The 26,799-nt window shown below is 45.7% G+C and overlaps 1 protein-coding gene across 1 annotated transcript in view; it reads right to left on the reverse strand.

Moving 5' to 3' along the window:
- Nucleotides 1-824: 824 nt before the first annotated feature.
- SELENOH (selenoprotein H) overlaps nucleotides 825-26,799 on the reverse strand; it is a 38,509-nt gene continuing 12,534 nt past the window's right edge. The window contains exons 3-7 of the mRNA XM_030186150.1: nucleotides 22,724-22,766; nucleotides 19,464-19,622; nucleotides 18,903-19,048; nucleotides 11,169-11,296; nucleotides 825-1,888 (exon numbers count right to left, since the gene is read on the reverse strand). Coding sequence (XP_030042010.1) covers nucleotides 11,199-11,296; nucleotides 18,903-19,048; nucleotides 19,464-19,615 — 396 coding nt within the window. The 5' untranslated portion in view covers nucleotides 19,616-19,622; nucleotides 22,724-22,766 and the 3' untranslated portion in view covers nucleotides 825-1,888; nucleotides 11,169-11,198. The remainder of the gene's footprint in view (nucleotides 1,889-11,168; nucleotides 11,297-18,902; nucleotides 19,049-19,463; nucleotides 19,623-22,723; nucleotides 22,767-26,799) is intronic.

Raw genomic sequence — 26,799 nt, forward strand, 5'->3', positions numbered from 1 at the left:
TTCACAGATTTTTTTTTTTTTTTTTTAACTTTCTCAATTCTTTGTTTTTGAGTGATAAATTAGTGGTTACTGGACAGGCTCCTCCAGCTAGGATGGAGGATCCCCAACCTTGAATATATTAGCCATCTTGCTGGAATATTTATGTATTAGGTCAACCTCTAGGGTGTATTTCTTATTTTCTGGTGTATAGTGATTGTGCTGTTTTTTCTTAACTCAATTATCTCTCGTCCCCCTTACTATTGTGGGCTGGTTCAGCAACCATGTTTTATTTACTTTCTTGGATTTTCATTATTACATCATTGATTTTGATTGTAACAGGTTTTCTGTACAAGTACATTTTACTTATTTATTAAAAAGTTTTAACAATAAACTATTTTAAAAAAAGAGAAGTATCTGTTTAGCACATTCACTTTATCATCATCACTTTCCACATGGCTATTCTCAGAATCTTTCAGTCTAGCAATTTCATTCCTAGCTTTTCTCTTTACATCTTTAGCCATTTTTGCTTTTGCTAGTCATATTTCCCTCTTCGCTTCTGAGTTTATTCCGGTAATTTGTTCCATGAGCCTCTTTGTTTTCTTCTGTATTTTTTGAACACAGCCTCTTTTGCCTTTATTTTATTTCAGCCACTTGTTTGGAGAACCATATAGGTCTTCTTTTTGTTTACTTTTACATAGTACTACTACTTGTACACAGTACTAAGGAGCGATATAAAAAAAGGGAGACCATGATTTTAAAAAATGTAATATCTATTCAATTTTGTAAGGATAAAACAAGGATTTATTTGTAAAACCTGAAAATGTATAACAAAATTTAAATGCCTATCAAAAGTGATCCCCACAACTTTAACTAAGTCATAAAATGGAATGTGAACAGCATTAGGCAACAGTTGCTAGGAGCAAAGGGAACATAACAGCAATTGATTTTGCATGATTCAGTTTAAGTCCATTCTTTAAAAGTCAGTTTCTACAGATGGTAAGGGACAGAAAAGAAATGGAGCCACTCCCCCTATGGGAAAAGTAGTTCTAGTACCTTGCGCATACAGATTCACAGTATTACAGAACTGCACCTTTCAAACAGTCCTCCCTTCTCCTAATCGCATGCACACAGAGAACCAATAGATATAAATGCACACATTCACCCACCTGCACACATACACACAGGGATGCACATGACAAACACTTCCATATATGAACAGCAGACCACAGTGATTAATTTTGTACTTTTTGAGATTCCAACCACTCTGCATGTGTGTAAAAATTCCACAAGTTATACACTACCTGCTTTCCCTTTTGGTTACTATAACACACATACAAGCAGCAAGCGTCTGGAAAAGGAAAAAAAAAAAAAAAAAAAAAAAGGAATGCCCTACAGCAAGATGTCAAGGCATGAAGCTCCAAGCAAATACTCAAGAGCTGACAGAAAATATTTCTTCTAAAAAAGGGGTGAGCTCCAAAGAGAAACCATGAATACAGAAGTCAAGAAAACATGGATAGCCACAGAGGCTCCCCTAGATACAAATTTAAGGTAAGCCCAAGAAGTAGCTAGAGGGTCGCAAGGAATTAATCCAATGGACGTGAGGAGCTTTGCAGTTTTCATCTATAGTTTCCCCACCACGAACTCAATGCTGCAGAACACACAGCTATCCTAAAACAAAGCCTCTTATGTACTGCTCAATATTATTTATTCCTTTATTTTAAAAAAAGTAAACAAAAGCAAGGACTCTTGCCCAGCACCCTTTGCATTTGGTAAGATCCAAGCTTTATCTTCTCGGCCATCTTCTCATCTGCCAGAGCTCCAAAAGGCATCAGAGGTACGACTGGGTCTGACAGCCCATTAGTCGCTTCTCGTCACAAATGCTCCAGTATCTGGGATTTGATGGCTCTACCTGGAAAGAAAATACATAAAAATATTTCAAAAATGTACAGTGCAGCTCCTGGGCAATAAAGTGGCAGGTTCGGGAGAATTCTACACAATGTAGAATTTGTGCAGAATTCTGCACAGAACCCAATGCAGCTCAGCATTAGGCTTGCTTAAGAGTCCCCACATCCGCCTCCAGCATGCACTGCTCCATTTTCTATTTATTTCCATAGGCCCTCCCCCATGTTCAACACAAGCGAAAGAGCAGGAGTAGAGCAGCTGCATGTCAGGCCGCATCCTCATCTGCTGTTCTAATTCTCACTGCTAAATTCTGAACCATGCCAGATATCATAAAGCCTCTGAATCTCCTTTAGGAGAAAAAAGGAATGTTTATTAAATACATTTTACTGTAACACATTTTGATGGCTTGAGCAACAGAGGCAGGAAAAAAAAATCAAATCTTAATTTGAACAGAAAGAGGAAAGTTCATTTTCAAATCCTTGATGAATGTTTTTTTTTTTAATATTGCATCTGATCTGTGCAACTAATTTTAATACCTCAGGTAAGCTGATTGACGGTCACACCATTAGGAGCCATCTTGAGACTGCTCCTTATAATTTTTATGTATCTAATTTTAAAAAATGATGTTCAGTCTTTCCACACGTCACTTAAGACGGCTACACCGTTATTCCTTGTATATACTACCGGTTCTGCACCAGACCTAGATTTTGTGACATGCAAGTGTGAAGAACCACATCCAATGTCAGGGACAGTGGGGTGCCACTGCTGCCATCATAGTCTGCTACTACCCTGTTCAGCAGCAGCAATTCCTAAAGATAATTTAGTGCAGGGTATGCCTCCAGTCTCAGCGGCCATTTTGAAGAGCGATCCAGCAGCGGGGGAGTGCCGGCAGCGGGCAGGCAAGACTGGGGTTCTTTCGTGCCTGCCCCAAAGAATTCGCTGGACAACCTGGGTGGCTGGAGGGGGGGGGGGCAGGGGAGAGAGGAGAATTGCTGGACATAGGTGGCTGAAGGGGGGTCAGGGGGAGAGGAGGGGCACTGGACATGGGTGGCTGGAGTGGAGCAGGGGAGGGAGGAGGGTCGCTGTATAGTGCTGTGCACGTTTAGTATAGCGCTTCAGAAATGATAAGTAGTAGTAGGTGTTGCGGTTATGATCAGCTGACGTCGGGAGAGACCTGTGACGTGCCGCGCATGTGCAGAACAGCTGCTCTCTACTGCGCATTTCCGTGTGAGTCGGTCACCTCTCATTTATATAGTTAGATAAGCAGCATAAAATGTATTGTACTGTTTTGGGATCTTGTCAGGTACTTGTGACCTGGATTGGCCACTGTTGGAAACAGGATGCTGGGCTTGATGGACTTTGTCTGCCCCAGTAAGGCAATACTTATATTTCTAGGAGATATGACATCCAGTAGCCTATCTACCACTACACTCGGCTCAGAGGTATTCAGCTCTATACTGCAACAAGCTCTGCCCCTTCAGAACTACTGCTGAACTGGAGTTGGGTCTTCCTTGTGCATTTTCTCTGCCTTTGGGAATGCGTCACTTGGAGCCAATGGTGATTTGTAGGCAGAGCTAATGACACTAGAGGGTGAAGCCCAGTGCCAGAGCTGAGAAAGCACGGCAGAAATATCAACCTTTCCCTTAGTCTCTCAAGTTGAGGTATGGACATTTTTGAACTAGGATCTCTTTGTGGAGGAGTAGCCGAGTGGTTAGTGCAGTGGACTTTGATCCTGGGGAACTGGGTTCTATTCCCACTGCAGTTCCTTGAGACTCTGGGCAAGTCACTTATCCCTCCATTGCCCCAGGTACAAAATAAGTACCTGTATGTAAACTGCTTTGAATGCAGTTGCAAAAACCACAGAAAGGCGGTATATCAAGTCCCATTCCCTTTTGTGTTAGATTAAACTGATAATTTGGGGTTTTTTTTTACATTTAATAACATTTCCAATTTCCAACCAAGAAACATCTCCTACAGCAAAGTTTAGCTATCCAACATAATTACATTTTTCTACTTAAACACTAAAGTAGCTTAACTCAAGTCCACAACTATTGATCCAAGATTACATATAGTAGACTAATAAGAGGAAAATTTTTTTAAATAGAAATTTAGCTCAGATATACTAGGAAAACCCCCTTTTAAATTAGAGCCATTTACCCCTCGGTCCATTTGCCTGCAAGAAAAAGAGCAAGTTGGGAAGGTTCAAAAAAGAACATATTTTACATCTTGATGCCTAACTACACATTTACAAGAATATCACAAGTAAAATGTAGCTCCTATCTGAAGAACACCTGGTTTAAGTAAAAGAAATTGTTGACATTTCTTTTGGGTTTCCCTTGTTACGTCTGGGAAAATTTGAACTTTAAAGCCCAGAAAAGTTTTTGGCCTATTTAAAAAAAATAATTTCAACAGTCAGCCTTTATCTGGTGCAAGGGTAATAGTTACAAGCAATGTTGAAGATAAGGCAATCTCAGTGTCCGAGGACTCCAAAATATCTGAAATATTCAAAGGTAAATTATCCTGAACCAAGCCTTTTTGCTGACCCTCTAGATTTTTACTTTTTTCTGGCAAGTAATACACTTGGGAAAACGGACGTATATTGTCTTCAGAAACCCCTAAGATTTCTTTAATATGTTTTAACATCTCTCTAGGAGATATAGAAAAAATCTTTGGAAAGTTCAAAAAACGTAAATTAGTTCTTATGTTCCCCAATGTCTATCTTCCTACGGAGATCAGTTATATCTTTAATTATAACTTCCTGTATCTTCTGTATATTTTCCATTTCTTTCTCCTGTTTTTAAATTCGTCCCTTTAATTGCTTAAATTCAGTCAACAATTTCCAACTTTTTATCTTGAGACACAATTTTTTAATTTTTTTTAAACTTGAGGACATAGCTCTTTACCCAGGTTTACAATTAGGACTCAAAGAGTGTCCAAGGGTTACTTCAGCTGGTTTGCTAGTCAGAAAAGAAGAAAATTGTGAAGAAGGCATCAAGTCTTGTATCTGAGGACTTACTTCTTGCTCACTGTCTGCTGCAACTGGAGCGCTCACATTAGCTGAAATTCCCACTGCATCAAGCTGTGGGTCCGTAAAAACTGTCACCCCCTTGTCCGATGCTGGCTGGTTAAGGGCCTCTCGGCGTCAGGTCTCCTCCATGCTTCCCTGCATGGAACTGCTGATTAGCGGCTGTGAGGGGGGAGCTCTACCATCGGGGCTCAAGGTGACTTCCAGCCCAGGAGACGCCACTCGATCTCTACTCTCTCCAGGTGTCTCAAGCAGGTTTCCTCTCGACCGAACTGGGTTTCCTGGCCTCACCACAAAGGACTCCATGGAACCGAAGACATGCGGGGGCGGTCACAGTGAGGCTCCAACCACCGACTTTCCCCTATGCTTCGGCATCGCGGACACTGAGAACAATGAGGAGAGGCTCAGCGTGTACCAGATGCGTGTCGCCATCTTGGATCAACACACTCCCTAACAATTGAATTTAATGTCCATTTAGCAAAAGGCTCTTTATAAAGTGACTGACTGAATGTAGCTTGCCCTGACTGATCACAACTGCAGATGATAAAAAGAGAACCGTGAGGAGAGAGAAAAATTTGCAATGTCTCCAAATGTTTCCAGAGTTTTGGAAGTGGATCTTGACTTGGCTCCTTCCCCAATGTCACCATCAGTCTGGCTGTAGCAATCCTCACTGTGCATAAAGAAAAACTTTTACAACTCACCATACCACCTTTAACCACTTTTTATTGGCAGGGTACTTCCCAGGGACAAAGAGGAACCCAAGACAGTAGATTCTGGATAATAGGAACACATTGGGACTCCAGTACTTTTTCCAATTAAGTGGATGACCCAAATAAACAAAGTTTAAGTCCAGAGAGCATAGCCAATTGTCTTTCTGAAATATTGAGAGAAGGGTGCCCACGAAAACAATCCTGAACTTTTCTCAGACTAGGAATTTGTTCAGGGCCCTTAGGTCTAGGATGGGACATATCCCCCCCTCCCCCCGTTTTCTTCTGCACAAGGAAGTACCTGGAAAAGAATCCCTGCCCTTCCTCCCCTAGTGGAACAGGTTCGACTGCACTTGCCTTCAGAAGGGCGAAGAGTTCCTCTGCAAGTACTTGCCTGTGCTGAGAGCTGAATGAATGAGCTCTCAGTGGGCAATTTGGAGGTTTGAGATTCCAATTGAAGGCATACCCGAGGAGGACTATACGAAGAACCCACTGGTCGGAAGTTATAAGAGGCCACCTTTGGTGAAAACATTTTAACCTCCCTCGACCGGCAAGTCGTCTGGGTTGGATACTTTTACTGCGGCTATGCTCTGCTGGAGCCAGTCAAAAGCCCGTCCCCTGCTTTGCCTGAGGAGCAGCAGGGGTCTTAGGCGCACGCTGTTGACATGAACGAGCGCCCTGGGGCTGAGTCTGAGTAGGCTGGTGAGCCACAGGATTGTACCTATGCCTAGGATAGTAGTAGAACTGTTGCTGGGCTTGCCAAAAGTTCTAGCTGAGGAGGTGAATGCAGAAGGCGCCCGGTGAGAGAGAGTAGAAATAATATCGGTGTGTATCTTGATTTGGTCAGCGACCTCCTCAACCTTCTCTTCAAAAAGGTTATCCCCCCGGCAAGGGGCATCCGCCAATCCCTGCTGAACAGAATATTCCAAGTCAGAAATACGCAGCCATGAGAGTCTGCACATTCCTATACTTTGAGCAGAGATCCTGGACGCCACATCAAAAGTGTCGTAAGTGCCCCTGGCCAAGAATTTTCAATTCACCTTCTGCTGCTTGACCAATTGGTGAAAATGCTTGGCGTGTTCTGGAGGGAGCGCATCGACCATTTTCATCAGCTGTCTCACCAAGTTTCGCAGGTAGATGCTCGTGAAGAGCTGGTAGCATTGTATGCAGAAGATGAGCATTGAAACCTGGCACATCGTCCTCCCCCAAAAATCAAGCGTTCTAGCTTCTCTTTTGAGAGCAGACTCCACCATCATGGAATTGTGAGGTAACTGAGGCCTAACAAAACCAAGTTCACTGTGGATCCGATACTGGATGTCAATCTTCTTGGGCACGACAGGGACCGATAGAGGGGATTCCCAGTTCCTGACGAGGACTTGAGTACCTTGTGGAGACGGCAATCACAGCCTCCTCAGGAGGAGATGCTCGAGGTTCTGGACTACACATCTTTGCCCTGGGCTCATCCTCTACTTCCAAAGGAAATGGAATTTATTTATTTATTACATTTGTACTCCACATTATCCCACCTGTTTGCAGGCTCAATGTGGCTTACAGAGTGTTATTATGACATATTCATGAGGGAATAGTAGATATAGTCGGTGGTAGGACGAAAATATTTAGAGAAAGAGAAGAGGGTGTTGAGTAGGGTGATGTAGGAGGTGTAATTGGTTGTGTGGGTGGGTTGTGTAGTGATTTGTGTTTTTAGAGGGTCTTTTTGTAGGCTCTGTTGAAGAGATGTGTCTTCAAGGATTTGCGAAAGTTACTTAGATTGTCCATGGTTTTTAAGGTTGGGGGTAGCGCATTCCATAGCTGTGTGCTTCTATACGAGAAGGTGATGGCGTATGCTTGCTTGTATTTAAGCCCTCAACCATTTGCTTAACAAAAGATGGAAATGAAAGTCTCCACCAGAGAGCCTGTCTTTCAGCTGGAGGGGAGGGGTTCAGAGGGGATCCCATAAGACTCATCTGAGAAGTATCTGGGATCCTCCTCTGAATCCCATGAGCGCTCTTCCTCGGCGTCGGACAGTATCTCTCTATGGGATTGCAGAGGCCAAACCTGCCTCAATGCTGAGGAACCATGCCCTTGAGAGCGGCGTCAAGAAGTCAGCTCCTCTCTTGACTCCGGCAAAGCTTCCTCCACCGACGAGAGGGTGCCGGCTTCGGGGTGCCACAGGCTGAGGGCCAGGCGGGGCCGCAATGGGATGTATGGCAGGCACAAGCACCCCTGATACTGATGCACACCGCTGCATGAAGCCATCCAGCAGCTCTGGAAGCAAGGCCCGGATGCGCTCATCGAGGGCAGACACCGGGAAAAGATGGGCTGCCAGTTTGAGGCACAGGTTGCAGAACTGCTAGGGTTGACGCGGGAATAGGATCTTGGCTGCTTGGAGAGTTGCATCGGCACCTCCTATGTGGAGTGAGAACGATCCTCCCAGCGCCAACGCTTCCTGGGTGCTGAATCCTTCGACGCCCTGAAGCTCACAACACCATGTATCAAGGGTGACCGATGATAATGCTTCTTGGCCTTCGCCTGAAGTGTTTCACCAAGGCTCCTCGGTGCCAACGAGGACAACGTCGAATCCTTATGTTGCCTTGGGGTCGGGTCTGACGATGGACGGTCCCGGGGGCCCTGAACAGAAGGGAGGCCTCGAGACAGGTGGAGACCCACTTGATGCCTCACTGCTCCCAGTGTCTAAGGGTCTCGAAGCAGCCCTACTTACCGACGCTCCTGATACCAGTGCGATGCTCGACGCCTCCGACTTTGATGCCGAGGAACCAGACTTGGCTCCAAAAATCTTCTCTTGTTGAGCCTCTCAGGAAAGCAGGGTCCTCTTCTTCATACGAAGACAGAGAACACAATGAGCAGGGCTATGGTCGGGCCCAAGGCACTGCAGACACCAAGAATGGGTGCCCTTCCCTGAGATAGTCCGATTTCACCGGGTACAGTGCTTGAAGCCACTGCGAATCTTTGTAGACATGGACAGGAAAACTTCACCGGTTAAATCAAACGACTCAATGGTGCCTGAAAAAAGGAGGCAAGGCACGGAGAAAAACCCAAAGAAAGAACCCGGCCGAAGTCAGGGCCTAAAACCGGCCCGATGACAAAAAACTAAGAAAACTTAAAACCGGGCAAAATGTAGTAAAAAAATAAGGGAAGGGTAGAAAAATGATTCCTACAAGAGCCAAAAAGAAACCAACAAAAAAACAGCCGGAAGGCACAAAAAAGAAAGTGCTTCGACTGGACGTGTGAGAAGACAAAAACAGCACCTTCTTCTCAAGTGGAAAAAAAAGGGAATCGAGGGGACCGCATTTGTGCAACAGGTGGGAAGGCGCTCACGCTCCACAAAGCTCATTTTTTAGCTTTCGCAAAATGCCGGACCAGGTGACACGGATCAGTGTCACCCACTTGTGAGAATATAGAGGCCTGCTTGTCCTCAGAGAAATGTGATAACACTTTCCTGCAGCTCTTTTGTACTTCCAGCAAAACTGGAACCAATTTATAACTATTCAAGGATTCTTCACTGCCTTATTTTATATTCCTCCATACACCCAATCCATGCCCTTATCCACCTGTACTAAGCCATGCGGTTGTGTCGGCATTAGTGCGCAGCTTAGTAAACAGGGAGGAGCTAGTCTAATCAACAGGGGCCATGTGCTGGGCTCCTACTAGATTTGGCCACAAGACCACCTCCTCTAGGGGCTGTGAATGCTGCATCTACAGCCTTGCCAGCCAATCCAGGGCCACTTTTGACATTTAACTTCCAGCCTCTATTTTCCTAAGATGGCCTTCCTCTAGTACAGTGTTTACCAAACTTTTTATTATACGTTCTCTGTGTACATCTGTATGCTGCACAAGCCAGCATGTTTGAAAATATAAGCAAGATTAAATAAAAAATGCTACCAACAATAAAGAATGATAACGTGGATGCAGCAGCTTATAGGTTGGCTTGCTTTATTTTGAATGGGAAGGGGAAACAGAGATTGACTTATTGGCTTCAACCTTTTGACTTCATCCCATCTCCTAGGCAGCAAACCTGAGTCCCGAAGGCTGTCTGCTGTGTTCCCTGTGGCCGTGACAAAAAACACACACAAAAAAAAAGGTAAACACGGGGTCACAGCAGCCTTCAAGCATACGCTGTCGGCTCTGCTGGTCCTCTGCCCCTGCTGTTGTCGGGGCAAGAGGACCGGCAGAACTGACTGCACATGCTTGAAAGCTCCTGCAGCCCTGTGCTTGCTTTTTTTAAAAATTGTTTTGCCACCGCTGATGTCTGCAGTTCAGGTGGTGGCAGGAGGGAGGTCAGGATTTGCTGTGGCACCCGAGAGAGTTTGCTGCAGTGCACCAGGGTGCCGCGGCACAAAGTTTCAAAACTGCTGCTCTAGTATTTTGACATTGAAAAAGTTGTCTTGTTTTCAAAGAGAAATTTCTTATCTGGGATCCCAGATCAGGATTTTTCCTGACCCAACAAGAGAAACCCAGGAAACAAGGAAAAGTATCTTATTGCTTAGACCCGGCGTTCTCTAACTGGGGGCACTTTTTTCCCTAAAATATCCAGAAAAGTGTTGAAGTTGGTTCAAAAAGATGTATTTAACTTTCTCAGCTGTCGAGACAGCAGCAGTTTAAAGTCTGCTATATAAATTAGAGTGATACACGCTACTAGTTTGCTTTGTTTGCTTGAGTATTGTATTTATCAATTTTTCTGGGCTTGATGAACCTTCTTCAGTCTGTTCCAGTATGGCAACGCTTATGTGCTTCTCCCCACAATGTTATGGACTTGATTATAAGTTTATTTCATTATAATTATCTTAGCATAAAATTTCCTACAAGTGATCAAGCACTGGTTTTACAGTACAGTCTCGACTATCCAACGTAAATGGGACCAACCTGTTGTCAGATAACACAGAAAACACTGCGAAAATCCATCAATGCATAAACAGTTCCCGGTTTTCAAAAACTGTTCCTCCAAAACAAAGATTTTTAATAGAAATAAATGTGATGACATCAGGGAGGTTTGTCAGATATGCCGGATGGTCAGATAATTATCTGACCATCCGGTATATCTGACAAACCTCCCTGATGTCATCACATTTATTTCTATTAAAAATATTCTATTAATAATATTAATAATATTCTGTATGGGAACAATAGCACACCAGCAATTTGTAGCTTGTTTTCATTGCGTTGGAATAGGTGGCAGGCTTTCTTTAAATTGTTTCCTAACCACCACCATGCAATGAAGACAGTTTTTATTATTTTTTTTTAAAGTTTTTGACATTTGTGAAATGTAGTACACACTCTATTTCACAAATGTCAAAAACTAAAAAAAATAAAAACTGTCTTCATTGCATGGTGGTGGTTAGGAAACAATTTAAAGAAAGCCTGCCACCTATTCCAACGCAATGAAAACAAGCTACAAATGCTGCTGGTGTGCTATTGTTCCCATACAGAATATTAATAAAACATCACCAGTGGACAGCATGCTCTGGATAACAGATTTGTTAAAATACTGCATAAAACCCAATGTAACTTCTCAAACTCTGCAGTATCACTGTACTCACCTTTCTTAAATATCATTAAGACCTAGGCTCTTACATATTCTCTCTTAAAATACTGACAACCTGAATGGGCTCTGGAAACTTCAGTTTGCGTGGAGGTCCCTTCTTAATCCCTGTCCACAATTCCACTGCTAAAATTCAGAATAAGAGAAAGAGGTCACACAAACAAAAGACTAAACTAGTACTACCACAAGGATGCTTGCATCAGAGACTTGACATGCAATACACAACTTACCGATTACTTAAACAATTTTTCAATATTACATGCATCTCAATCAGGATTCCGAACCAGTCATAGCACTGAAACAGTGCTAATAACACTGTTAACTAAATTTAAACAAATAATTGCAGAGGGCAACAATGTTCTCCTTTTACAATTTGACATGTCCAGTGCGTGTAACATGGTCAACTATAATATTCTATTGAACATCCTATTTTGGTATTGGAGGTAATGTACTAAATTGGATTAATGGCTTCCTAACCGCAAGAACATATCAAGTGATTTCAAAGTCGATTACATCATCACCATGGAAACCTAAATGTGGAGTGCCTCAGGGATCGCCGCTTTCACCATCTCTCTTCAACTTAATGATGACTCCACTGGCCAAATCACTATCACATCAAGGCCTCAACCCATACATCTATGCAGACGATGTTACGATCTACGTCCCGTTTAAAAATAATCTCACAGAAATCACAAACAAAATCAATCTCAGCTTCCAAATAATGACCTTATGGGCGGATGCATTCCAACTGAAGCTTAATGCAGAGAAGACACAATACATTATCCTTTCATCGAAATATAACAAGATCCATCACACCAACATAAATACCCCAAATTAAAAACTCTTCCTATTTCGGACACCTTGAAACTTCTGGGAGTCACTATTGACCGAAATCTCACACTAGATTGCCATGTGAAAAATGTAACAAAGAAAATGTTCCACGCAATGTGGAAACTCAAAAGGATAAAACCTTTCTTCCCGAGGGAGGTATTCCGCAGTTTGGTGCAGTCAATGGTGTTGAGCCAAGTGGATTAATGCAATTCCATCTATGCCGGATGCAAAGCACAAATTATTAAGAAACTCCAAACAGCCCAAAACACGGCAGCCAGACTCATATTTGGAAAAGTGAATGATACATACCTGTAGCAGGTGTTCTCCGAGGACAGCAGGCTGATTGTTCTCACGACTGGGTTGACGTCCTTGGCGGCCCCCACCAACCGGAACAAAACTTCGCGGGCGGTCCCGCATGCAGGGCACGCCCACCGCGCATGCGCGGCCGTCTTCCCGCCCATGCGCGACCGTTCCCGCTCAGTTGAATGACAAGCAAAGGAATGAGGAAAAACGCAACTCCAAAGGGGAGGAGGGAGGGTAGGTGAGAACAATCAGCCTGCTGTCCTCGGAGAACACCTGCTACAGGTATGTATCATTCGCTTTCTCCGAGGACAAGCAGGCTACTTGTTCTCACGACTGGGGTATCCCTAGCTCTCAGGCTCACTCAAAACAAGAACCCAGGTCAATTGAACCTCACAACGGCGAGGGCATAACAGAAATTGACCTACGAAGAACAACTAACTGAGAGAGCAGCCTGACCAGAATAAATTCGGGTCCTGGAGGGTGGAGTTGGATTCAAACCCCAAACAGATTCTGCAGCACCGACTGCCCGAACCGACTGTCGCGTTGGGTATCCTGCTGGAGGCAGTAATGTGATGTGAATGTGTGGACAGATGACCACGTCGCAGCCTTGCAAATCTCTTCAATAGTGGCTGACTTCAAGTGGGCCACTGACGCTGCCATGGCTCTAACACTATGAGCCATGACATGACCCTCAAGAGCCAACCCAGCCTGGGCATAAATGAAGGAAGTGCAATCTGCTAGCCAATTGGAGATGGTGCGTTTCCCGACAGCGACCCCTTTCCTATTGGGGTCGAAAGAAACAAACAATTGGGCGGACTGTCTGTGGGACTGTGTCCGCTCCAGATAGAAGGCCAACGCTCGCTTGCAGTCCAATGTGTGCAACTGACGTTCAGCAGGGCGGGTATGTGGTCTGGGAAAGAATGTTGGCAAGACAATTGACTGGTTAAGATGGAACTCCGACACCACCTTTGGCAGAAACTTAGGGTGAGTGCAGAGGACTACTCTGTTATGATGAAATTTGGTATACGGAGCATGAGCTACCAGGGCCTGCAGCTCACTGACTCTACGAGCTGAAGTAACTGCCACCAAGAAAATGACCTTCCAGGTCAAGTACTTCAGATGGCATGAATTCAGTGGCTCAAAAGGAGGTTTCATCAGCTGGGTGAGGACGACGTTGAGATCCCATGACACTGCAGGGGGCTTGACAGAGGGCCTTGACAAAAGCAAGCCTCTCATGAATCGAACTACTAAAGGCTCTCCAGAGATGGCTTTACCCTCTACACGATGATGGTAAGCACTAATCGCACTAAGGTGGTTCCTTACTGAGTTGGTCTTGAGACCAGACTCTGATAAGTGCAGAAGGTATTCAAGCAGGTTCTGTGCAGGGCAAGAACGAGGTTCTAGGGCCTTGCTCTCACACCAGACGACAAACCTCCTCCACTTGAAAAAGTAACTCTTTTTAGTGGAATCCTTTCTAGAGGAAAGCAAGACCCGGGAGACACCCTCAGACAAGCCCAACGAAGCAAAATCTACGCCCTCAACATCCAGGCCGTGAGAGCCAGAGACTGAAGGTTGGGGTGCAGAAGCGCTCCGTCGATCTGCGAAATAAGAGTCGGAAAACACTCCAATCTCCACGGTTCTTCGGAGGACAATTCCAGAAGTAGAGGGAACCAGATCTGACGGGGCCAAAAAGGCGCTATCAGAATCATGGTGCCATGGTCTTGCTTGAGCTTCAGTAAGGTCTTCCCCACCAAAGGTATGGGAGGATAAGCATACAGGAGGCCGGTCCCCCAATGGAGGAGAAAGACATCCAACGCCAGTCTGCCATGTGCCTGTAGCCTGGAACAGAACAGAGGCAGCTTGTGGTTGGTCTGAGAGGCGAAAAGGTCCACCGAGGGAGTGCCCCACTCTCGGAAGATCTTGCGTACCACTCTGGAATGGAGCGACCACTCGTGCAGTTGCATGACTCTGCTCAGTCTGTCGGCCAGACTGTTGTTTACGCCTGCTAGGTATGTGGCTTGGAGAAGCATGCCGAACTGGCAAGCCCAACGCCACATCCCAACGGCTTCCTGACACAGGGGGCGAGATCCGGTGTCCCCCTGCTTGTTGATGTAATACATTGCAACCTGATTGTCTGTCTGAATTTGGATAATTTGGTAGGACAGCCGATCTCTGAAGGCCTTCAGTGCGTTCCAGATCGCTCGGAGCTCCAGGAGGTTGATCTGAAGATCCTGTTCCTGGAGGGACCACAGTCCCTGGGTGTGAAGCCCATCGACATGAGCTCCCCACCCTAGGCGAGATGCATCCATCAGCACCTTCGTGGGCTGCGGAATTTGGAATGGACGTCCCAGGGTCAAATTGGTCCGAAGTGTCCACCAGAGCAGCGAATTGCGGCAACTGAGGGACAGGCGGATGACATCATCTAGATTCCCGGTGGCTTGCCACCACTGGGAAGCTAGGGTCCATTGAGCAGATCTCATGTGAAGACGAGCCATGGGAGTCACATGAACTGTAGAGGCCATATGACCCAGGAGTCTCAACATCTGCCGAGCTGTGACCTGCTGAGACACTCTGGTTTGGGAAGCAAGGGACAGGAGGCTGTGGGCTCTCGCTTCGGGAAGAAAGGCCTGAGCCGTCTGTGAATTCAGCAGAGCTCCTATGAATTCCAGAGATTGGAGTGGCTGGAGATGGGACTTTGGGTAATTTATCACAAACCCCAGCAGCTCCAGGAGGTGAATAGTGCACTGCATGGACCGGAGAGCCCCTGCCTCTGAGGTGTTCTTGACCAGCCAATCGTCGAGATATGGGAACACGTGCACTCCCAGCTTGCGTAGATACGCCGCGACCACCACGAGGCACTTTGTGAACACCCGTGGGGCAGAGGCGAGCCCAAAGGGCAGCACACAATACTGAAAGTGCCGTGTCCCCAGGCGGAATCTGAGATACTGCCTGTGGGCTGGCAGTATCGGGATGTGAGTGTAAGCGTCCTTTAAATCCAGGGAACATAGCCAATCGTCTTTCTGAATCATTGGTAGAAAGGTGCCCAAGGAAAGCATCCTGAACTTTTCTTTGACCAGGTATTTGTTCAGGCCTCTCAGGTCTAAGATGGGGCGCATCCCCCCCCCCCTGTTTTCTTTTCCACAAGCAAGTACCTGGAATAGAATCCCTGCCCTTCCTGCCCGGGTGGTACGGGCTCGACCGCATTGGCGCTGAGAAGGGCGGAGAGTTCCTCTGCAAGTACCTGCTTGTGATGGGAGCTGAAGGATTGGGCTCCCGGTGGGCAATTTGGTGGAGTGGAGGCCAAATTTAGGGTGTATCCACAACGCACTATTTGGAGAACCCACTGGTCGGAGGTTATCAGAGGCCACCTTTGCTGAAAAAACTTTCAACCTCCCCCCGACCGGCAGGTCGTCTGGTACGGACACTTTGATGGCGGCTATGTTCCCATTGATCCAGTCAAAAGCCCATCCCCGGCTTTTGCTGTGGAGGCGCAGGGGGCTGCTTGGGCGCAGCCGTTGACGGGAACGAGCGCGCTGGGACTGTCCCTGTGCCTGAGGAGGCCTTCGGGCCGGCTGGGTGTACCTACGCTTGTTGTAGGCGTAGGGCGCAGCCTGCCTGGCCTGGGAAAAACGTCCACCTGCTGAGGTGGATGCTGAAGGCGCCCGGTGGGAGCGCTTGTCGAGAGCGGTTTCCTGCTGGTGTAGTTGGTCCACCAACTGCTCGACCTTCTCGCCAAAGATGTTATCCCCCCGGCAAGGGACATCCGTCAGTCGTTGCTGGGTGCGGTTGTCCAGGTCAGAGGCACGCAGCCAGGAGAGTCTGCACATCACTATACCTTGGGCCGCAGCTCGAGATGCCACATCACAGGTGTCAGATACCCTTGGACAGGAACTTTCTGCACGCCTTCAGCTGCCTGACCACCTCCTGAAAAGGCCTGGACTGCTCCGGAGGGAGCTTATCGACCAGGTCCGCCAGTTGCTTCACATTGTTCCGCATGTGAATGCTCGTGTAGAGCTGGTATGACTGGATGCGGGTCATGAGCATGGAAGATTGGTAGGCCTTCCTCCCAAACGAGTCCAGAGTGCAAAACTCCCGCCCCGGGGGCGCTGAGGTGGTATCCCTCGAACTCCGTGCTCTCTTGAGAGCAGAGTCCACGACCGCCGAGTCATGAGGCAATTGGGGCCGCATCAACTCTGGGTCAGAGTGGATCCTGTATTGGGACTCCGCTTTCTTGGGGATGGTGGGGTTAGATAATGGCTTCAGCCAGTTCCGAAGCAATGTCTCTTTGAGGACATTGTGCAACGGCACCGTGGAAGACTCTCTAGGTGGTGATGGATAGTCGAGGACCTCGAGCATCTCAGCCCCTCGGCTCATCCACAGAGACCATGGGGAAGGGAATGCAAATAGACATGTCCCTGACGAAGGAGGCAAAGGAGAGGCTCTCAGGGGGCGAGAGCTTCCTCTCCAGTGAAGGAGTGGGGTCGGAGGGAAGGCCCTCAGATTCCTCTGAGGAAAAATATCTGGGGTCCTCCTCCTCCCCCCACGAGGCCTCTTCCTTGGTGTCTCAACTGCGAGGAACCATGTCCTCGATGATGGCGTCGAACGGTGGACTCCCGCGCCGGCGGGGATGAAGCTCCCTCCATCGACGTTGACTCCACTTGTGTGGCGGTCGACACCGGTGCCGCAAGCGGCGTCAGAGGCCTCGGCATCGGGCTAGAGCACGCCGGCGCCTCCATCAACGGCGCCGGGGCACAAGCACCCCCGGTGCCGGCAAAGCCTGGCGCATCAGCCCTTCCAGAATCCCTGGAAGGATGGCTCGGAGGCACTCGTCAAGGCCCGCTGTCGGGAAAGGCAGGGGGCCCGGAGTGGGTGTCGGTGCCGGAAGCTGCTCGGGTCCAGGAGACGGTACCGAAGCACCCATGGACTGACGCAGCGACACTTCTTCGACCGAGGGGGAACGCTCCTCTCGGCACTGCCGCTTCCTCGGCGTCGCATCATCTCTGGAGGCGCTGGAGTTGGTAGTCCCGTGCGCCGTGGGCGACCGATGACAGTGCTTTTTAGTCTTCTTTCGGTGCCCGTCATCGGCGCTCGGCGGCAGAGATGAAGAGGAGGTAGAACCCCCCCCCCCCCCCGGCCTCGAGGGATCGGGTCTGACAGGGTTCAGTCCTGATGGCCCTGGGTAGAGGGAGTGGCCGGGGCCGATTGCCCGCGCGGCCGCTCACCCCCGCCGGTAGGCCAACGGTACCTGTACTCCTGGGGTCGGTGCCGATTTCGTCGACATCGGTACCGAAGATCCGGCCGTAGACACCGATGTCGACGTCGAGGGGCTGGTGCAAGTTCCAAAAAGACGGTCCCGAAGAACTTGCCTCGCCACCTGTGTCCGCTTCCGCAAGCCGAGACACAAGGTGCACGTCTTGGTATTATGTTCCAGCCCAAGGCACTGGAGACACCAAGCGTGGGTATCGGTTTGCGAGATCTGCCGGCCGCACCGACCACACTTTTTGAATCCGTTCGGGACCTTCGAGGACATTGACGGAAAAATCGAGTCGGCGAAGTCAAAGTCGTCGATGGTGGCGGTGAAAAGCACACCCGAAAAAAGAAACGACCGTGAGGCGCCCCTGCGGCTAAAGACGACGAGGGGACAAACTTTTTTTTTTTTTTTTTAAACAGAAGAAAGAAAAGAGGCGCGAACGCGCACGAAAAGAGAAAAAAAACTATCCGGTTTCCGGGGCTGACAGAGAGAGAGACGATAACACGTCTCTCTTCAGCGCAGAATCAAAAAAAACTGAGCAGGAACGGTCGTGCACGGGCGGGAAAATGGCCTCGCATGTGCGGTGGGCGTGCCCTGCGTGCGGGACCGCCCGCGAAGTTTTGTTCCGGTTGGTGGGGGCTGCCGTGCACGTCAACCCAGTCGTGAGAACAAGCAGCCTGCTTGTCCTCGGAGAAAGCGAAATACGAAAGAGCCAAACCCCTCAGAGAAAAATTACACTGGCTCCCATTAAGAGATCGAATTACATTTAAAACCTGTACCCTGGTTCATAAAATTGGCCATGGCGAGGCCCCGGTTTATATGTTACACCTCTTAGACCTACCAGCAAGGAATACAAATAAATCATCACGCACATTTACCCCAACTGCAAAGGCCTCAAATATAAATCAATTTATGCATCTAGCTTCTCCTATATCTGCACGCAACTTTGGAATGCATTACCAAGTTCCATAAAAGTAACGCACGAATTGCTAGCCTTCCGGAAACTATTAAAGACTTACCTGTTCAAAGAGACTTATCATTTGGACCCGTCTCAATGAACTATCATCACAACTTTACCAGAGCAAACTAACATTGAACTCTTTTTATTTGTTTACTTTAATCTCATTGATATTATTGAATGTTATACTTTATCCTTGTTCTCAAATATCTGAAATGAATTGTATATCTACTCATTTCTACTACATTTTCTGTACCTTAAACACAATAATATTCTGTATTTCTCATTCCGATAATGGCGATTACCACGCTGAGCCTGCAAAGAGGTGGGAAAATGTGGGATACAAATGCAGCAAATAAATAAATAAATATATATATATATATACTTACAGGTTCCACTTTCCTTTACCAGGGTCACCTCAAAACTATTTCTTCTTGGCTTGTTTGGATTCACCTCCACCTTAAGATCGGGAAAGTCTTGGCGCAGTGCCTGACTCACTGCATCAGCATTGCGCCCATAAACACGTCAGCTTTTACTGGTAAGAAAGTGAAACATTAACTGATTATTCTGCTGGAGGAAAGGAGGTTCCATTGGGGGTAGGGGACATGGTACAGGGAAGGAAAGAATAACAAGGAGCAAGCAGTGTGCATAGATGAGAAAGGGGAGAGAAGCTGGGAAATTCGAACTACTACTACTTATTTCAATAGTGGTACTAGATGTATGCAGCGCTGTACACTGAACATGAAGAGACAGTCCCTGCTTGACAGAGCTTACAATCTATTTAGGATACATAAACAGGACAAATATGGGATAAGGGAATTACTAAGGTGGGAATGAACATAGAGAACTGCAAGAGGTCTGCTTCAAGAATAAGGCATTATTTTTGTACCAAATCTCAAGATTGAGTTTGTAACATAACTCATGAGATACTGGGGATAACACTCACTCACCAGTGTTCAATAATGATGTGACTGGCCATAGTCTCACCACCTAAGTGGGGGGTTTTCTGTGCCCTCGCCTCAGTACCGCTGGCTTGTGTATCTGCATTCCCATTTTTTGGTGCAGGGCTCAGAGCCTTCCTCTTCCTGCCCTTTGGAGCCATTATATTTCTGCAAAGACAGCAACTCATATTCAATCACGTCTTAAATCTCTTACTCTCTTTACACCTCACCCAAATTCTTCTCTCACAAATTGAAGCAGTTGATATATCCAGGGGTGAGGTACAGTCCTGCAGGTTTCTCCTGTTCCTTTGGGCTTCCAAATCAATCAATAAGTAGAGGAGTGTGGTAGCCGTGTTAGTCCACTCTTAAGGTTATCAACAGAAATCAAACAAAATAAAACATGGATAAGATGATACCTTTTTTATTGGACATAACTTAATACATTTCTTGATTAGCTTTCGAAGGTTGCCCTTCTTCGTCAGATCGGAAATAAGCAAATGTGCTAGCTGACAGTGTATATAAGTGAAAACATTCAAGCATTACTATGACAGTCTGACAGGGTGGGAGGATGGGGGTGGGTCGGAGGTATGCATGGGGACATATCATTGATATTCTAACAGGATGGGTGTGGATAGGTGAGGGGTGGGGTGATCAACAGAGAAATACAACTTTATGGTTTATAATGGGCTAGGAACCCCAGGTCCTTGTTAAGTCCTTTCTGTTGGGTGTTAAAATATTGAATCATTCTGACTTCAAAGGTCTTACGTTCTTGTATGGTTTTAAAGTTACCTTTCAGTATTCTCACTGTGAAATCACTGGTACAGTGTCCTGGTTCTGTGAAGTGCTGTCCCACCGGGGTGGGGGCCCTACTGGCTGTATTGTTCATGTGATGTCTATGTAAATTGAATCTTGTCTTAAGCATCTGGCCTGTTTCTCCAATATAGCATCCTTCGTTACATTTTTTACACTGAATGATATATACCACATTGGAAGATGAGCAAGTGAAAGATCCCTTTATGTTGAATATCTTTCCTTTGTGGGTAACTGGACCATCAATACTCACCAGAAACTATTACAAAATTAATCAAATTCATTTTAACTCACAACTACTTCCGCTTTAACAATGATATCTATCTGCAAATAATGGGCACTGCAATGGGCACCAGGACAGCACCCCAATATGCCAACCTTTTTATGGCTGAGCTGGAAGAGACATTTCTGAATACACACCAGACCAAACCTCTAAAATACTACCGGTACATCGATGACATTTTTATGATTTGGACGGAGGGTGAAGAAACTCTGAAACAATTTTATTCTGCCTTCAATACATACCATCCTACAATCAGATTCAAAATTGACTACTCCCCAGAAAAAGTCAATTTTTTGGACACCACGGTCTCAATCAGTGATGGCTGTATACAAACATCTATATACAAGAAACCCACAGACAGATGCAGCTACCTCCACAACTCCAGCTTCCATCCTTCACATACAAAAAGATCCATCATTTACAGCCAAGCCACAAGATACCACCGTATCTGCTCTGACCCAGGGGACAGAGACAGACACCTTAAAAGCCTGACTGCAGCCTTCAAACAGAAAGGCTACAACCCCAAAATAATCTCCAAGAATATTGCCTCCTCCCTCAAAACACCCAGGGAGAATCTGCTACAGTACAAAGAGAAAAAATCCACAGACAGAATTCCCCTTGTAGTGACATACAATCCAGAGCTGGAAAAACTGAGGAAAATCATAAGAGATCTACAACCTATACTCCAGGAGGATGAATTACTGAAAGAGATATTCCCATCCCCACCAGTACTGGCCTTCCGACAACCACCCAACTTAAAACACAAGCTAATCAGAAGTAAACTTCCATCACAGACTGAAAAGGAACAGAAGGGCACACGTCCCTGTAATTTATCCAGTTGCAAACTATGCCAAAATATTTCACAGGACCCCACAGTTACCCACAAAGGAAAGATATTCAACATAAAGGGATCTTTCACTTGCTCATCTTCCAATGTGGTATATATCATTCAATGTAAAAAATGTAACGAAGGATGCTATATTGGAGAAACAGGCCAGATGCTTAAGACAAGATTCAATTTACATAGACATCACATGAACAATACAGCCAGTAGGGCCCCCACCCCGGTGGGACAGCACTTCACAGAACCAGGACACTGTACCAGTGATTTCACAGTGAGAATACTGAAAGGTAACTTTAAAACCATACAAGAACGTAAGACCTTTGAAGTCAGAATGATTGAATATTTTAACACCCAACAGAAAGGACTTAACAAGGACCTGGGGTTCCTAGCCCACTATAAACCATAAAGCTGTATGTCTCTGTTGATCACCCCACCCCTCACCTATCCACACCCATCCTGTTAGAATATCAATGATATGCTTTGATGTCCCCATGCATACCTCCTACCCACCCCCATCCTCCCACCCTGTCAGACTGTCATAGTAATGCTTGAATGTTTTCACTTATATACACTGTCAGCTAGCACATTTGCTTATTTCCGATCTGACGAAGAAGGGCAACCTTCGAAAGCTAATCAAGAAATGTATTAAGTTATGTCCAATAAAAAAGGTATCATCTTATCCATGTTTTATTTTGTTTGATTTCTAATGATAACCCTAAATCAATCAACAGAAACCAGAATAGGGGTCTGGGCTTTCATTTAAAACTCCGCAACTAACTTAGACCAGTCATTGAATCTTCCCAATTGCAGACCCTAAATCTGGCCACTAGAAGACGTAGTTGTGAATATATGGCTCCATCTTCCTCCTCGCCCTCAGGGGCTATAAACGCTTCTGCTATTAACATATCTAGCCAGGGGCATAGGAGCCGACTCTGTGGGTGCTTGAGCACCCCCAATATTGAGAAAATTCCTTGTGTCTAGGGAAGGATTATATCCACTGGGTTTAGCACCCCCAATAATTTTGAAAAGTTGGCTCCTATGGCCAGGGGTGCCAACTGGTTCCAGAGTCACCTGGTGGAGTAAACCCAGGATTGAATGTACCCAATTGTATGCAGCGGTTTGTAATTCCGTTTGCCTAGAAGACACCATGTCACACACATTCGACTGCCCTCACACACCGAGCACCTCTCTCCAACATGCATTCGGGAACCGCTCTCCCCTCCCTGTGGTCTGCAGTCTCTACCTCTCTCGTTCATGCTCCCGCTGCACGCGATAAGGCACCTCTAGCTGAACAACCCCACCTCACATCACATCCTACCGTCAAACTCATACCCGAGAAAGTCGCCCACCACCACTACTCGCAGCAGCTTTGCTTCTTCCACTTCAATTATGGGCCGCTCCCTCGAATACTTCCCGCCTCGCCAGAAGCAGAAAGTTAACGACAGAGAAAAAGAGGACGCAGAATTGAAAAAGCTGGGTCACAGGAAGGCGGACGCCGCCAGCGGCCAGACTCGGAGCTGCAGGGTATATCGCAGACGGGGGAAGCAAGCAAGGACGTTTGATTGAGCAGAGGGTCGGCATGACGTCACAAAGTTGAAGCTAATTTGGTTAGTATCAGTTTCCCCTTCCTCGCGCAGCCGTCCTTTTGCGTTCACTCAAAGCAAAGCAAGCAAACGTATGAGCTGCTGCATCCTACTCCTACTATAAATCACTTCTATAGCGCCAGTCGCATCCACCACGTTTGTCGTTCTTTATTGTTGCTGGTAGCATTTTTATTTAGTCTCACATAAATTTTCAAACATGCCGGCAATAACGTTTCATAGGTAGAGTACATATTATAAATCATATTCGGTGTGTCATTTGGAGGGGTTGGTTATAGGGACACCCTAGCATCAAGGGCGTAGCCAGACACCCAATTTTGGGTGGGCCTGAACCCAAGATGGGTGGGCAGAAGAACTCCGCCTTGTCCCACAAGTGATTTGGTCTCGCCCTCTCTTGCCAGCATGCCATATGGTCTCTCAAACATCCCCCTCCCCCGTATACCTTTTAAATAGCAGATTTTCACCGGCAGTGAGCAGCAACTAATACACACTGCTTATGTTGGCACAACAGCCTTCCCTCTGATGCAACTTCCTGTTTCCACATAGGTGGGAATACATCAGAGGGGAGGCTGTGGGGCTGGTGCGATAAGTATGTATCAGTCGCTGCTCGCTGCAGGCGAAGATCTGCTATTTACAAGGTTGGCAGGAGGGACAGTTATTGAAAGTTTTCAGCTGGAGGGGCTTCGGGATCCCTGCCAGCCACATCATAAGTGTGCTGCCACTGGGTGGGCCTAAGCCCAAACTGGATGGGCCTGGGCCCACCCTTGGCTACGCCACTGCCTAGCATGCGTTATATTCATGCAGATTTTTTTCTCTTGGTAAAGGGCCACTAAAACTGACATCATGTTGTGAGAATCAGGTAATCAACATTCAGAATATCTAATCTATCTATTTTATGACATTTATATGCCATATTCAACATGAATTAGGTTGAAATCTGGGAGCATTAAAAAAATGTTTTTTTTTCCTGTGCTTAGATCAAAACAGAAAGATGGTTTGTGGGAGCTGGCTCCTTTTGGTTTTGTGGAATGCAGTGATTTATTATAAAAATGCACTTACTATTGTTTATTACTAATATTTAAAAGAGATATTAAATAATGAGGGCAGAGCTACTTTCATGCAGAAGTCCATAGTCAGTCTAAATGTGCCAACATTTTTCAGTTCTGTGATATATATTTATTTCTTCTTCAAGTCATTTTTCAACAACATTTTCTCAATTACCCAAATGTGAACACAATTATAATCTTAATTAATACATTTTGGATGTTACTGAATTCTATTATTCTGTCTCACTGTATGTCTAGTTTTGGCACAGTATAAGTCATCATAAGGACAAAATATAAGAAAAATAATAGACTGCAAGAGGGGCTTATAGAATGAAAGAAAATATTTATTTTTATTATTTTGACTTATGAAAACCACTTGGCTCTGAACATGCTCAAAATAGAATAATCAAAAGAGATGAGGTGAAGATGTGATTCCATGTGCCGCAATGAAAGGAGTGTTTAATTTTACTTCCAATCTTTATAACAGGCGTCCCAAGGCAGATTACAACAAGTTAAGATGAACTCATCAGAAAATAATTTAAGGTGTCGCACCCTCCAGAAATCTCATAAGTAGTTGAAGTGGAAAACTTTAGATAATTATTTATCTAGCAAATAACTCACAGAGGTCAGCATTATGTTAACCAAGAATATTTACACTTTTATCCTAGATATACATTCCCCAAACTCATGTTTTCCCTGTAGCACTTTGTTGTACTGGTTTTTTTTTTGTTGTTACATTTGTACCCCGTGCTTTCCCACTCATGGCATGTGGCTTACATGGGGCAATGGAGGGTTAAGTGACTTGCCCAGAGTTATAAGGAGCTGCCTGTGCCTGAAGTGGGAATCAAACTCAGTTCCCCAGGACCAAAGTCCACCACCCTAACCACTAGGCCACTGTTCTTGTTACTATTATACATTTGTAACTTGTTTATACCTGAATTCACTCTTTATTTTTGTATTTACTATTATATCATCTCCTGTTCTCACTCTAACCTCTTTGGCATGGGATGGGGTTTTTGGGAATGTCACGGGGATAGAAATAGTTTCTGTGGGATTCATGTGGGACTGTACAAGCTTCTCAGTGGTCAACTACCTACCAAGGGTTCTCCAAGATGTCCAAATACCCCCTCCTTCTTCCTCCAATAATTCAACTCAGCCGCACTTGCTCTGTGCTCGGGCTGATGCAGCCAAGAAGGTTATCAAAAAGCTAAAGCTGTATCCCCTGCACAGCCACCATATTGGTGTACCCAACAAAATCTATGAGCTGCTGCATCCTTGTTGGCAGAATTTTTATTTAATCTCAGTTATAGAATTATGCTGCTGGTTTGTGCAGCAAACGGATGTATAGAGAGGCACCATCAGAACAGAATATCCTTTATTATAATTAGGATAACAAGAGCAATGTTTTCTTTAGAGTTTTAATTACATTCTATTAGTTTATGAGAAGCAAACACTAAACAAATTACACATTATACCATTTAATCTTAAGGCTCTTTATATTCATCTAATATCCCTAATACCTTAAGAAGTTTTAATTAAACAGCTCTCTAATACTAAGATGCAGACAGCAGTCCAGCAGTGAGAGGGATGCTATCCAGTCTTTTGCACTGAGTGTCAAATGTATGATTATCTCCCAGTTAGGGAGAGGTTATATGTGTGTGCTAGATGCAAGGAGCTCCTAGCTCTCAGAGAATGAGTCTGTTCTCTTGAGGCTAGAGTAGAAGACGGAGGAGCTAAGGGAGACAGAGAGGTACATAGAGGAGACCTACAGGGATGTTGTAGAGAAGTCCCACCTCCACTCTGGCAAACCCTGTGCTATCTTGGAGGAGGGAGGTCTCCTAAAAGGAGAGCATCACCCTGGTGAAGTTGGAAGTAATCCTGTAGCCAGGACCAGCTCACCATAAACATAAGAGTAGTCATACTGGGTCAGACCAGCGGTCCATCTGGCCCCCAGTATCCTGTTTTCCAAACAGTGGCCAAGCCAGGTCATAAGTACCTGACAGAAACCCAAATTGTGGCAACACTCCATATTACAAGCTTCTCATGTCTGTCTCAATAGCAGACTATGGCCTTTTCCTCCAGGAATTTGTCCAAACCTTTTTAAAATCCAGATATGCTAACTGCTGTTACCACATCCTCTGGCAAGGAGTTCCAGAGCTTAACTATTCGTTAAGTGAAAAAATATTTCCTCCTATTTGTTTTAAAATTATTTCCTTGTAACTTCGAGTGTCCCCTAGTCTTTGTACTTTTGGAATGAGTAAAAATTTGATTTACTTCTACTCGTTCTACAACACTCAGGATTTTGTAGACCTCAATCATATCTCCCCTCATCCGTCTCTTTTCCAAGCTGAAGAGCCATAACCTCTTGCACTCGGGATGTCTCTCATAAGTATTGCCATACTGGGAAAGACCAAAGGTCCATGCAGCCCAGCATCCTGTTTCCAACAGTGGCCAATCCAGGTCACAAATACCTGGCAAGATCCCAAAAAAGTTCAAAACATTTTATGCCGCTTATCCCAGAAATAGTGGATTTTCCACAAGTCCAATTTAATAATGGTCTATGGACTTTTCCTTTAGGAAGCCGTCCAAACCGTTTATAAACTCTGCTAAGGTAACCGCCTTTACCACATTCTCTGGCAACAAATTCCAGAGTTTAATTACACATTGAGTGAAGAAACATTTTTTCCGATTTGTTTTAAATTTCCTACTTTGTAGCTTCATCGCATGCCCCCTAGTCCTAGTATTTTTGCAAAGTGTAAAC

This window comes from Microcaecilia unicolor, chromosome 1, assembly GCF_901765095.1.
Source record: "Microcaecilia unicolor chromosome 1, aMicUni1.1, whole genome shotgun sequence".
NCBI lineage: Eukaryota > Metazoa > Chordata > Amphibia > Gymnophiona > Siphonopidae > Microcaecilia > Microcaecilia unicolor.